Below are 13,286 nucleotides of genomic sequence, written 5' to 3'. Positions count from 1 at the left end.
CAGACATGTATCGTCCCATATCGTCGTACAGATAGAATTCAAAATTGAATTCCAATCGGACAAACACCATCATCCAACATTGGACCTAATAGAATCCTCCACAATAGCACAAAAACTCACCCACCATCAGACACCAGTCAGACTATATCGGACAATGTATTAGACCCAAACATGCTTTACATCCTATAAAACAAATATGGGGCCTACTTTCAAGCCCATCTTCCATGTCCTTAGGTCCAATATGCCATCGGACTAGCATCAGGCCCATCGAGCCATCATCCCTGTCCTTAGATCCAAGTATAACATCGGACTAGCATCGGCCCCTATTGGGCCCCATAGGACTAGACGAAAGAATTGCATAAACAAAAAAATGTAGTATTCACAGACAACAATCATTTCAACACACAAAAGAGCAAAAAAATAGCAACAATCCACAGATCAAACATCAAAACAACATTCTAAAATAAATATAAGATTCAATAACAAAAAAATTACTTACCCATTGATTGTTTCCCAACTTTATTCGGTGCCTCAAGAATGGAGTCTCACTCTAATTTCACTTAGTTGTAATATCTTGTAGTAGCTTGGGAGAGGCAAAATGTATACAAAATGTAAAATTTCAGTGTGAATTTGATATGGAGAATGAGATAAAATTAGATGAGAGTGAAGAAAGAAACGGAGAGAATCTGTTGGGGAGTGTAAGTAGGGGTATTTTGGGTAGTCCACCATAATGTATACCGACTTACCCCTTAAACCCTGGTTTTTTCGTATTTTTCAAAACTCATAATCTAAAAAGTGAAAAACAAAGTCAAGATTCAATCTTTTTCATCTAAAAGTCCTACATTCACCTATTTTAATGTACCTGTGCAACCATTGAGGGTGGATAGCCCTCAATATTGGCCTAAATATTGAGTTTTCCCCTAATGTATGCATATATACAAACTCAAATTTTTCATATAAAATTCACACTTAGTGCATATTGTATGCATTATTAGCAAAATAGTGTGAATTGAATTGGATGAACACCTGGGGCTAGCTCAAGTGGCGATAGGTGGGTGTGTGAGTGTGGGAGGTGAACCCAAGTAAAACATGTTGTAATATATAAACGCTTAAATAAAAAAAAAAGAATTGGATGAACACCTTTACTTTTAATTAAAAAACAATATATTTTTTTTAATTATATATGAAATAATTTATTTGATGATTCGTTTTTTTTGATAAAAATGAAATAATACAAGTAAATATATATATGTTGCTATTACAGCCCTTTTTTTTATGGAATATATGTTGCTATTACTCTTGGTATTGAATAATAACAATTCACCATTAACTATAATAAACTACCCTTAAAAGAAGTATATAATGAATTGAATATTAGTGAAATCAGTTATTAAAGGGTTGCAGCCATTGATTTCCACTTATAAAAGACACATTAAGGAAATTAGAGGCTTCAGTGTCGTTTAATCTCTGTACATAAGAGGCCCTCATGCTCATATCAGCTCCAGCTCCTGAGCATTTATATTCTCCATAATAAATAGTTCTGCACATAATGCAAACACCATGAAATTGTACGTACCAATATAATAGTCAAGGATTATATCATCATCATATATATAAAAGTTAAGTGATGAAACTAAGTTAATAATTTTGCACGTACTGGTCTCTGGTTGCATCGTTAAAGTCATTCCATCCTTCTGGGGCTATGATATCAGACATGGTTGTGAGAGCAAAGACAACTCGAGAAAACGGCCTCCAAGCACGCCCAAGCCACACTCTTCCTGTTCCTCCAATCTTGCAATTCACGAACGCGAACCCCGTGTCTTCCTCCTTCAAAGCTCTTCCATGCGCTGTCACACTTCCGTCTATAGATCTTGATCCTGCTGCTACTGGTTTTGCTATCGATATCAGTTCACAATCCTACATTGTCAGATTTCAAATTATAATTTTGTTTCAAATTCAGTGTATCACAAACCAACGAAATTCCAATTCATAAGCACAATATTAAAATAACAAATCACATGAGTATTTAAGGCTTAAAAAAAGTTGTTTGGGTGTGTGTGAGAACTGAGAAGGGAAGGAATAATTATTGGGGTTTTTTTAAAATCAATATTATAAAGAACTACACATACTAAGCACTAAGCAACATTTGATATATACATGAAACAAAAATTTTAACCCCGCCAAAAAAACAAAAATGAAAAAAAACTTAAATCATACTAGTTTGCTGGTTTTTTTTTTTAATCTTTTTTGAGAATACTTTGTATGATTTCAAAGAAAAAAACATTATTGAATTTAAAGAATAATAGAAATATATGATATTTTAAAAGGTTGATTAATATATGTTGAAATCGGGAAAATTGCAAAGATTTTTCAGTAAGAAATAGGTGACAAGTGTTAATAAATACAAGAGATTTAATTTTTAATAAAATTGATTAGAAGAAAAAATCACTTAATGTGTGTAATATATGTGTTATATTATTTTATATAATATAATATTTAGATTAAATAATTAAGTTGTAAATAATTAAGTGTGACAAAGTATTAATTTTGTCAAATTGTAACATACATTATGGAGTTACAAAATGTATGTAGAATGATCACAAAATAGGAGTTGCAAATCCTTTAAATTGATGATCACTTGAATATGTAACTCTCATCTCTTTTTCACTCTTAAATTAGTAAAAGATGTTACTAATTATTTATGAATGTGAATGAATGATAGCTATTAAAAATATAGTTGTTGGAGACTTATTTATTCATTTATAAGGTGTATAAATGGTTCAAAATCAAGTGGGAATGATTTGGAACACTTTGGAAAAGAATTGGCCAAAGCTGAAAAAATGGTAACTAGTAACTAGTTACTGTTTTTTTCAGCATATTATTGCCCACGTTTTTGAAAGTTTGAGAGCCTTTGTAACAGCCCAAAACTCCTCCAAATCACCCAATTAATAACATAAATGCCCAATTTATGATTGGTAACATCCAAGGGCTTTATGGTGATCATTCATGTTCATATGAGAGTGAAAACTCTATAAATAAAGGCCATATTGTTCACTTGCATAAGAAGTGGTTGAAACCATTTGTTGTGGTTAGAACCTTGTGAGGATATGCTCATCCTTAGACACTAGGCTGAGCATATGAGGCTTGATAAATCCTTAAGAGCATTTCTAGAGTTTCCCTAAGTGTCCATATGAGGGAGGAAATGACTTTTAGGACAAAGGTCCTTGAGCCTTGGTCAAGCTTTTTGTGTGTTATCCTTCTTCTTCTCTAGATTTCTTGTAATCTTGATGAAATACTTTTATTTGTATTTTGAGTATTTTGATTGTAATCCTCCTATTCTCTCTTGTAATGAGAATTTTTCCAACAATCTAAAAGTCATTTATGTGGCATATTCTTCTTTCTAAAAGACATGCCATGGAGGTCAAACAATCAAAGAAAATTATCCATGAGGGAGAGCATCAATCAAGATCATGAGAAGAAAAATAATGTGGTAAGAGATTCAAGCCATCCATGGGTAAGCATGGTGGATTTATTTTGTGATATCTTATTTATTTAATAGTAATATATATTAACATATTCATATGAAGAGATATGATATTTTGGTATAAAGTTTTTACATGTTAATATATATGATATGTGTATATTATATTATTATATATAGTGATATATAATATTATAATTGAGATTATAACATATTATTATATGTATATATGTGAGAGAGATATATATATCATATAATATGTGACATATGTGAGTTATATGTATATTATATGATGAGCATGAGATATAATTACATATATATATATTTGTGAGAATAAATATGTAGAAATAGTGATTTCTATATACATGCATACATGATATATATATTGTGTATATGCATATTAATGTATTTGTATGTTAATATATATGATATGTAACATATATATATTTAATTGTGAAATTAATATTGATATTTTGTATATGTTATTTATGATAGTATGGTAACATATATACAATATTAATTAATATAAAATTATTTGAGAGTTATAATTTTATGGGAGTTATATATTAATTTTGTGTATTAATATATGTATATAAATTATCATATTAATATATGTACTATATGGTATGATAATGGAGATGATGATAAAAAAAAAAGTGTGTTCATTCTATCATTATTATTGTGAAACTATATTATGATTAAAGATAGTTACTTGGAAATGAAGTTCCATTTTGGTGATAATAATCTCATTTTATGAGATAAGAAAAAGTGAACTATGTGAGTTACACTTTTTTGTGTTTGTTCATTTCATAGCAAGAGCATAGTGATCAAAGTGAATCTATATTGTGAAATGAGCTCATACAATTGGAAGGACAATTTTAGACTCAAAGAAAGTGGATCATTGTGGATTCAAATAATGAGATAAAAGATTATAAAATTGGAGAAGCAATTTTGAATCTTAAAAAGTGAAGTGGTGAAATAAAATTGATGAGAAGTAATTTTGTTAACTTTGGACTAATCTCAATGAGGAGATAACCATAAAATTGAAGAAGCAATTTTATCATTATGTGAATTTTGTGTTATCTATTAACAAATTTTAAGTATAATTTTGTTAATAAAGGACAAATAATGGATAAAATAATTCTATTAATTTGTAAGTGGTATTTGGAGAGATTATCATGTGATATCGAAGTTCATGATAATTTTGAGTGCAAATTATTTTGAAAGATAATGTGTAGAGAACAAAATAAAATAAAGAGATTTATTTTAAAGTGATATGTGGTATTTTAACTTTATGGTTAAATGTGGGGGTGAGATTTGAGTTTAATCAAATTTATTGAGAAATTATTGATTATATATATGTGGTTTTGAATTTAATATTCTAAATTAATATTTTGCTATGTGCATATGTGAAATTTTGACATATTTAGTGTCAAAATTTGGTGGTAATAATTTCAAGAAGGAAATTAAATTTAAGATAGTGGGGGTGCATACTCCAATATAAGAAGTTTAGACATATTGAGTGTCTAAAACTAAAAATGTATATATTTGAGATATATGCTTGATGTCTTAAATATATTATAACTTTGACATGTTTGATGTATAAAGTTAAGTGTGTAATTTAGACATGTTTGGTGTCTAAATTAATGTTTAATTTTGATATGCTTGATATCAAAATTATTGAGAATTTGAGTTGTGTGAAAATTAATCTTTTATGATTGAATTTTCAAAGCTTAAGTACTTAAGGAGAAAAGTGGTCACAAAGTGAACACTATATATTTGGCTAGCATGATTCGTTTGGAATCAAAAGTGTGAGGTTAACAAATCGCTTAATCTTCATACAAGATTAAAGCATGAATTTCGAGGGATGGGACCTAAACTCCCTTAGCGTTTTGCTCATTGATGGTAACCTATCTTAACACTAGTAAAAATCTAGTCTTAAGTTCAATAGGTAATAACAAGTCAATAAAGTGAATGTGGTACTCAATTGTCCCATCTATGGATGAGTACATGTGGTGAAAATTGATGGTTAAAACTGAAAGGTTTTTTAATGGAGCTTAAGCTTGAGAAAACTCACTTAAGCTTAAGAAAGTGTCTAAAGTGTTGTGAGACACTAAAACTCCACCTATATGGACTAGGGGTGGTGCCGCCTCTTATGAGAATTGGGAGTTATTCTCTAGAAAGTCCATGAATTGGATTTGTGCACATGACCATTAACGGTGCAAAAGCAATCCATAAGGTTCTTGAGTGAACATAGCAAATGTGTGTGTGTTATCATCGGTTTGTTATCAAGAAATAGTGGTTCAATGCTACGGCAACCAAAATTTCGATAAACTTTGTGGTAATTACACTAAGGTAAAATTCAAGTCGAAAGACATTTTACACTATGCACAAATGCAATGGTTTCTATTAGAGTGAAGTTATTTAATCAAGTGGGGGAATATTATATTACTCCATAATATAATGTTTGATTGATTAAATAAAATGTTGTGTTACAAAATTATTTGCTACAAATGAGATATTATTTAATCTAGTGGGGGAATGTTATATTATTTTATATAATATAATATTTAGATTAAATAATTAAGTTGTAAATAATTAAGTGTGACAAAGTATTAATTTTGTCAAATTGTAACATACATTATGGAGTTACAAAATGTATGTAGAATGTTCACAAAATAGGAGTTGCAAATCCTTTAAATTGATGATCACTTGAATATGTAACTCTCATCTCTTTTTCACTCTTAAATTAGTAAAAGATGTTACTAATTATTTATGAATGTGAATGAATGATAGCTATTAAAAATATAGTTGTTGGAGACTTGATTTATTCATTTATAAGGTGTATAAATGGTTCAAAATCAAGTGGGAATGATTTGGAACACTTTGGAAAAGAATTGGCCAAAGCTGAAAAAATGGTAACTAGTAACTAGTTACTGTTTTTTTCAGCATATTATTGCCCACGTTTTTGAAAGTTTGAGAGCCTTTGTAACAGCCCAAAACTCCTCCAAATCACCCAATTAATAACATAAATGCCCAATTTATGATTGGTAACATCCAAGGGCTTTATGGTGATCATTCATGTTCATATGAGAGTGAAAACTCTATAAATAAAGGCCATATTGTTCACTTGCATAAGAAGTGGTTGAAACCATTTGTTGTGGTTAGAACCTTGTGAGGATATGCTCATCCTTAGACACTAGGCTGAGCATATGAGGCTTGATAAATCCTTAAGAGCATTTCTAGAGTTTCCCTAAGTGTCCATATGAGGGAGGAAATGACTTTTAGGCCTTGGTCAAGTTTTTTGTGTGTTATCCTTCTTCTTCTCTAGATTTCTTGTAATCTTGATGAAATACTTTTATTTGTATTTTGAGTATTTTGATTGTAATCCTCCTATTCTCTCTTGTAATGAGAATTTTTCCAACAATATGAGCATTGCTATTCTTAGCAATCCCATGTACTACTTTTGGCAAAGACGCCAACGAGCTGAGGAGATTCTCTCTATTTTTTAATATAATACACGATACATGATTTGAGACACCACTAATATATTAATATTAACTTGGTAATTTACTTGGGCACTCCATGGATGGTAATTTTGCTCAAAAAAAAAAAAAAACTCAATATTATATTTAACCTAAATTTTATAATTTTTCTATAATATATTAAAGGTAAATTAATATATTTTTAATAAAAAAAATTAACAAATATATTATATTTTTTTTTATTGAAAAGGTATGAAAATTCAACTAAGTATATAAATAATATGTAAAATATCATTAAAAGTACTAGTGAGTGATAAAAGAGTAAATAAAAAATAATATTTATTGTAATTAAAATTTGATTACATTATATGTTATGCTAAATTTAATATAATTTTTAGCATTTATCAAATTTAAATTATATTGTACATCATCATTAATATTTAATTTTATAAAGATGGACTAAAAATTAAAAAATACATTTATATATATATATATATGGAACACTTCTTAATGGGTAATACCCATTGATGAGAACTAAAAAAAATTAATAAGGTAATAATCTAATAACTTTTTATGGCAAGTTTCTAACAATTATTTTTTTTTAAAAAAAATTATATTTATTATTTATAAAATTAGAAATAATAATTACAACTAATAGTTTGAAAAAAAATTATAAATTATTTTTAAAAATTAATTAAAATTACTACTTTATTATTTTATGAAATTGTGAGTTTGTTAATAATTTATTATTGTAAAACTAAAAATCATTTACATGTATATTAATGTGTTTTTTTTATTAGGAGAATAAGAGCTTGATTGTGGAATCCAATTGTCTTAATATTATTCATACTCTTAAAAATAAAACGCTACAATACTTCTTAGTTCTTACATAGGCTATCATTGTTAGAGAAATATTATTATCATCAAATAATTTTTTTGATATTACCATGCATCATTTTCCTAGAATAACTAATGAGGTGTTGTTCATTATTTATATTTTTAGGATTTAAATATAATTTTTTGTGCATGAAATTCTTGTGTTGGCAATTACCATTATTTAATAATGTTTATGACACTTTTTTCTTCATTTTTTTTTTGTTAAAATTTTCTTCATTGGTTTTGTTCTTATAGATTTGGTAAGCTCAAGTATTTTAAAAAAAAAAATAAAAATATATAAATAATTGTTTATTATTATAAAATTAAAGATTTTAGGTTTAGAAAAAATCTTATACATTTTATATGTATTACAGTTTAAAGCTTAAAATTATTTTTTTTTTTTTGTTTTCAGTAATGCAATTTAGAATTCTAGTTTGAAGAAATTTTATAAAAACATAAATATACATTTTTTTTCTTTTTAATCTTTAAAATGATTTTTATTAAAAAAAAATAGTTTGTTAGTTTTTTTGGTGTGTTTTATTTTTTAAATGATATTTCCATTTATAAATTTTTTATTTCTATTAATAGTTTTATCTATTTTAGGAATATAGAGAATAACAAAATAGGAAATATTAATTTTTTAATATTTAATTAATGATTATAAATATCAACCATTAGATATTTGATCCAATAGTCAAGAATAAAATACCCATACATGGGTAATACCCATTAAGAGCATGCCCATATATTTAATATTTAATATTTTAATATTTAATATTTGAACTATAATTAATAATTAATTAATATTTTAGTTTTTTATTTTAATTAATAATTAAAATAGTACTATAATTATTTGAACGATTTGTTTTATAAAAATAAAATATGTGTCAGTATATTTAGTAAGTAAAACATAATTGTGTTATAATAATGTATGTTATTAATAGTAAAATGTACATATATCTTCTAATTGAAAAAAGTTTTATTATCTCATTTCATCTCTAATAATAGCTACACAACTATATATTTATAGACTTTCACATTCTTTGCAAATTACTAATAAGCACCAATAATATTTTCATATTCTAATATTTTTCAACCTTTTCCTCTTGGTGGTAAAATTAAAAATAAAACTAAAAATAAGCACAAACATATAAGGTAAATACTAATTACAAATTTATTTCATCTTTTTTTTTTATTATTATTATTTTAAGCCCAAGCCCAAAAATCTCTAAGCCAATATTAATATTCTCCCAAGATAGGTTTGTTAGAGAGATATGTGGCTAAGATGATTTTTTTAATTTAAAAAGATATTATTAATATTTAAAAGATGGTTTATTTAAAAGATTGTTTAATTTTTTGGGTTTAATTATTGGGTTTATTTTTTAACGGGAGATCAAACCTAATCGTTAAATTTAACAGAATATTCTTTTATTTTTAAGTATATTCTGTTAAACCAAGAATGTTAAACCAAGAAATGACGTTAGATAGGCACTTTTAATATATAAAGATATACTATTTTTATAAAAAGAGTCACTTTCATCAAGATTTCGCGTTAACAAAAGTAATATTGCCAAGTTATAATTATTTTTTCTTTAGAATGCACGCATGGTTTTCCAAAATGATACACTTTCAATCTCAATCTATATGTATATATCATCATAAATTTGCCAAAACTAATATAAATCAATCCTAAATTTGTTGTAATATATTGTGCTCCAACGCAGAATAACTTTTAATAAGATGTAAATTATAACAAAAAATAAAATATCATTAATCTTCACTTATAAATTAAATATTTAAAAAATAATCAATCATAATATGTAATTAAAATGTGTACGCATTAACATCAATAATTAATGCCAAAATTGTAATTTAAAAAAGTTATATTTATTGTTTGTCAAATTTAGTATAATATTATATCTTGTGCCAAATTTGATATATAATTTAGCACATTATGTAAATAATATTTTGGACTTTGTGTTTTGTAAAAGTTATCAATTGGACCATCTATTTTGTTAAATAATAAAATAGACTCTATATTTTCCAAAATGGTAAAAATAGGACCCTGAGCTTAATTTTTGATAACTTTTTTTTTTAATATAACAAACTTGAAGACAATTCCTAACACGAACAGATACAGAAAATATAAACAGTTTTGTCATAACACATTTAGATAGGATTATTATTAAAATTTATTTTGACAAAAAATCAGTTCAGGATCCTATTTGTACCATTTTGGAAAATAGAGGATCCATTTTATCATTTAACAAATCAGAAGGTCCAATTGGTAACTTTTGTAAAACATAGAGTCCAAAATAGTATTTACCCTTATTAGAGAGTTTTGTCAAAAATTCTAAATTAATATAGCACTACATCACCATTTTAGCTCTCAATTAAAGATTCTCTAACAGTATCGTTTGTAAAAGTACTCTTATCATTAATAAGTTAATTGGACATTTGATGGTGCTAAACATCCTATGAGATGTATCTTATTATTATTACAATAGAAACAACAATCAAAAATTTCTTGTGACCAAATAAATTATATTTTAATTGAGATGTTATAACTAAATAGAGATACATTAGAAAAAATAAAATCAAAATAGTGAAAAGTATCAATTGTAAGAACAATACAATAAAAGGGAATTACCCTATATACTGTTTTTTTTAACTTTTTTTTTTTCTTCAAATTTACAGTTTGGGTTTCTAAAGTGGTTTTTCCGGTAGTTTCTATGTGGGTTGCTATATGATTTTTTGTTGTGATTTAGGTTGCTCCGTTAGTTGCAATAGGAGTTTTTATGTAGAATTCCGTAAAAATAAAAAAAAAATGTTTTAAAGTGTAAAAATAAAAATAAAAAATAGAAAAAGCCCTACAATAAATACTTTAATACTATATCATAAAAAAAAAATTATTTTTGAGTAAATATAATATTATATATGTATTATAATATTAATATACATAAATATTTATTAATATCCTACTAAATAAATTTATAAACTATACATATATTATTAGATGTATACTTTTTTAATATAGAACTTATAAAATGCATAACTAGTTATAATTTAGAGATTATTTTTATTTATTATTGACCCAAATTTGTAACTTATTTTTTATATATATATAATGTATTAGAAGTTATTCTTAAATAAATATTCTTATACGATACTTTAATTCAACATCATCATAATCCTCATTAGAAAATCATGCAGTAAGTTTAAAAAAATGAAGGAATTTTTTTAACAGTAGTTTTATAAGGCTAAACAATTTTATTGTATTTGATAAAAATTAAAAAAAAAATAAAAAGATCTTTAAAATAAAAAGGAAAAGATAAAGTGATCAAAAGTAACATATTTTTTCATCAATCAAGCATAACTAATTAAAATAAGGTAAAGTGTGTTTATCTCAATCATGGGGCGTGTCCACTATATTAATATTACGCTCATGTTAGTTGAAGAGATATATCATGAGTTGGAAAAAAAAAAATAATATAGAAACACATAAAATACATTAACTTATCAAAAAAAAAAAAAAAAAAAAAAAGATTAGGCTAAATGTGTATATACAGGTACCTCATATAAAGATTTTGCATTTCCAAAGATGAAATCAATGGAACCTTGGATATAACAATCTTTGAAGTAATGGCGACCCTTGTCATCATGGAGTGTGTCCTGAGCTCCAAAAAATCCACAACCCCAAAACGCTGCTTGGTCTCCTGATATCCTTATTGCTACTGCTTGAGCTCCAACATCCCCCGGTTTTGGAATAGGAGCCACATTCTATACATACATTTATTACAACAAACATGTAATAAGTTTATAGAACTATATATGTACATAAGTTTATAAAACTATGTATATATTGTATCAATTTCTCACCATAAAGCTTATGTTCTTAGCTATAAAATTGTCAGAGAAAACTTGAAGGGAGCCACTATAGAACGTTCCACCTGATGAGTTTGCTGTGTTGTTCCAGGCTATTGCAGTGGTTAAATATCCTTGCCCTTGTAATGTTATGCTTGGTTTCGTTTTTGGAATCACCACTTTCTCACTATTAATTAACAAAACATATACATAAATATTTTATAAATGAAAAAACAAAATTGTTACGAATAATATTATACTTACTAGTAAAGGCCAGAGTTGATCCATATTACGGTTCTGTTCTGAGTAGGAGCAGCAGCAGCACTAGTGGTTGGAATTGCATCAATGGCAGCTTGAACAGTCGTGAAATTGCAACACCCGTTTGGATCCACACACAGAATGGTGGTTGTGTTTGGATCTACTGAAGGAAATTGTGGGTGAAAATCATCACAAATTGATGTCGTTGTACCCTTATCAGGTCGTTTTTTTCGATGGTGCCTACTAAAGGGGAATGATATAAGAGGTGATGAGATTATGGATGATGGTAATAACAGGACAACATCAGCTATGTATTTCAGAGAATATGGTAATTGTGGTTTTGGTGCGGTGCTTGTTATAAGATCCCTGGTTGATGATATAAGTATTGCAGAAATTGCAATTGTCAAACTTAAGTATTTGATTTTGGGATTCATTTTCAACAAGGAAATAGAGTATAGTTAATTAATTAGACATTTGAATTGAGATATAGATATAGATATACATATAAGTATGTGGTGATCATATAAATATATATATATATATACACATATACTATATGCTTTTGAAGTGAAGGGTATAGGTAACATGTCTTGCAAATTACCCTGTCCCCCTGTAGATTCTTAAGGGAATTTCTAACCTACTATACCAAACTTCAAGTATGGGAGAGATGTATTGTGTCTTTCCAATTTATTTTTATTTATGTTGCTATTTTTTTTTTCGATCAAGAAAAAAAGACACCTTCATTAATCACAAGTTGAATACAATCAAACTGTACGAAACCAATGGCAAACACAAACCTTCCTAGCTCTCACCAAAACTAATTACATATTAAATTCTCTATAAATTTTTTATTTTCAGTGTAGACAAAATTTCTTTCTTGTACAATGTATAATATGTGTATTGCTACTTTTATTATTATTATTATTATTATTATTATTATTATTATTATTGTTATTATTATTATTTAATTATATCTTCATTAATTGATTTATTGGTATATGCTAATTGAACTTGTGAAATGGAGTAATTATTCAAGGTACTTTATTAATTGGTTGAATCAGTCTGCAATGATAGCACTCCAAATTATATATAGCTTGTTTGATCTTCTTAAATGAATTATTTTATGGTAGAATTTAGTGTAAGATAGTGATAATGAAATAACCTCACTCATTGTTAATTTGTACATGCTTGATGAACTTGTTTAGTTAGAAGATTTTCCTCAATTTATATTATTTTAAGATGTATTTTTTTTTTTGGGTAATTTTAAGATGAACTAGTACTATAATTTATATGGAAAAAAATGTACTAATACTATACTATTA

At 26.6% G+C, this 13,286-nt stretch overlaps 1 protein-coding gene across 1 annotated transcript; it reads right to left on the bottom strand.

Annotated features, from left to right (window-relative positions):
- Window positions 1-1,146: 1,146 nt before the first annotated feature.
- Window positions 1,147-12,484, bottom strand: LOC115701481 (probable pectinesterase 8). Its single transcript, XM_030629293.2, has 5 exons — window positions 11,971-12,484; window positions 11,722-11,893; window positions 11,416-11,622; window positions 1,658-1,917; window positions 1,147-1,540 (listed from the first exon to the last, which is right to left on the bottom strand). The coding sequence occupies exons 1-5, from the start codon at window positions 12,396-12,398 to the stop codon at window positions 1,384-1,386; spliced, it is 1,224 nt and encodes a 407-aa protein (XP_030485153.2). The 5' UTR covers window positions 12,399-12,484; the 3' UTR covers window positions 1,147-1,383.
- Between the last annotated feature and the right edge of the window lie 802 nt (window positions 12,485-13,286).

This window comes from Cannabis sativa, chromosome 8 (assembly GCF_029168945.1).
Source record: "Cannabis sativa cultivar Pink pepper isolate KNU-18-1 chromosome 8, ASM2916894v1, whole genome shotgun sequence".
Lineage (NCBI taxonomy): Eukaryota > Viridiplantae > Streptophyta > Magnoliopsida > Rosales > Cannabaceae > Cannabis > Cannabis sativa.
This window is presented reverse-complemented; position numbering and strand designations above follow the sequence as displayed.

What these genes read in the sequence shown, in the direction of transcription:
- LOC115701481 (XM_030629293.2), bottom strand. Translation starts at nt 12,398, where the DNA reads ATGAATCCCAAAATCAAATACTTAAGTTTGACAATTGCAATTTCTGCA. An exon ending in CTAAGAACATAAGCTTTATG is followed by an intron (nt 11,623 to 11,721) that starts GTGAGAAATTGA and finishes ATGTATGTATAG; the next exon opens with AATGTGGCTCCTATTCCAAA. An exon ending in ATGCAAAATCTTTATATGAG is followed by an intron (nt 1,918 to 11,415) that starts GTACCTGTATAT and finishes CTGACAATGTAG; the next exon opens with GATTGTGAACTGATATCGAT.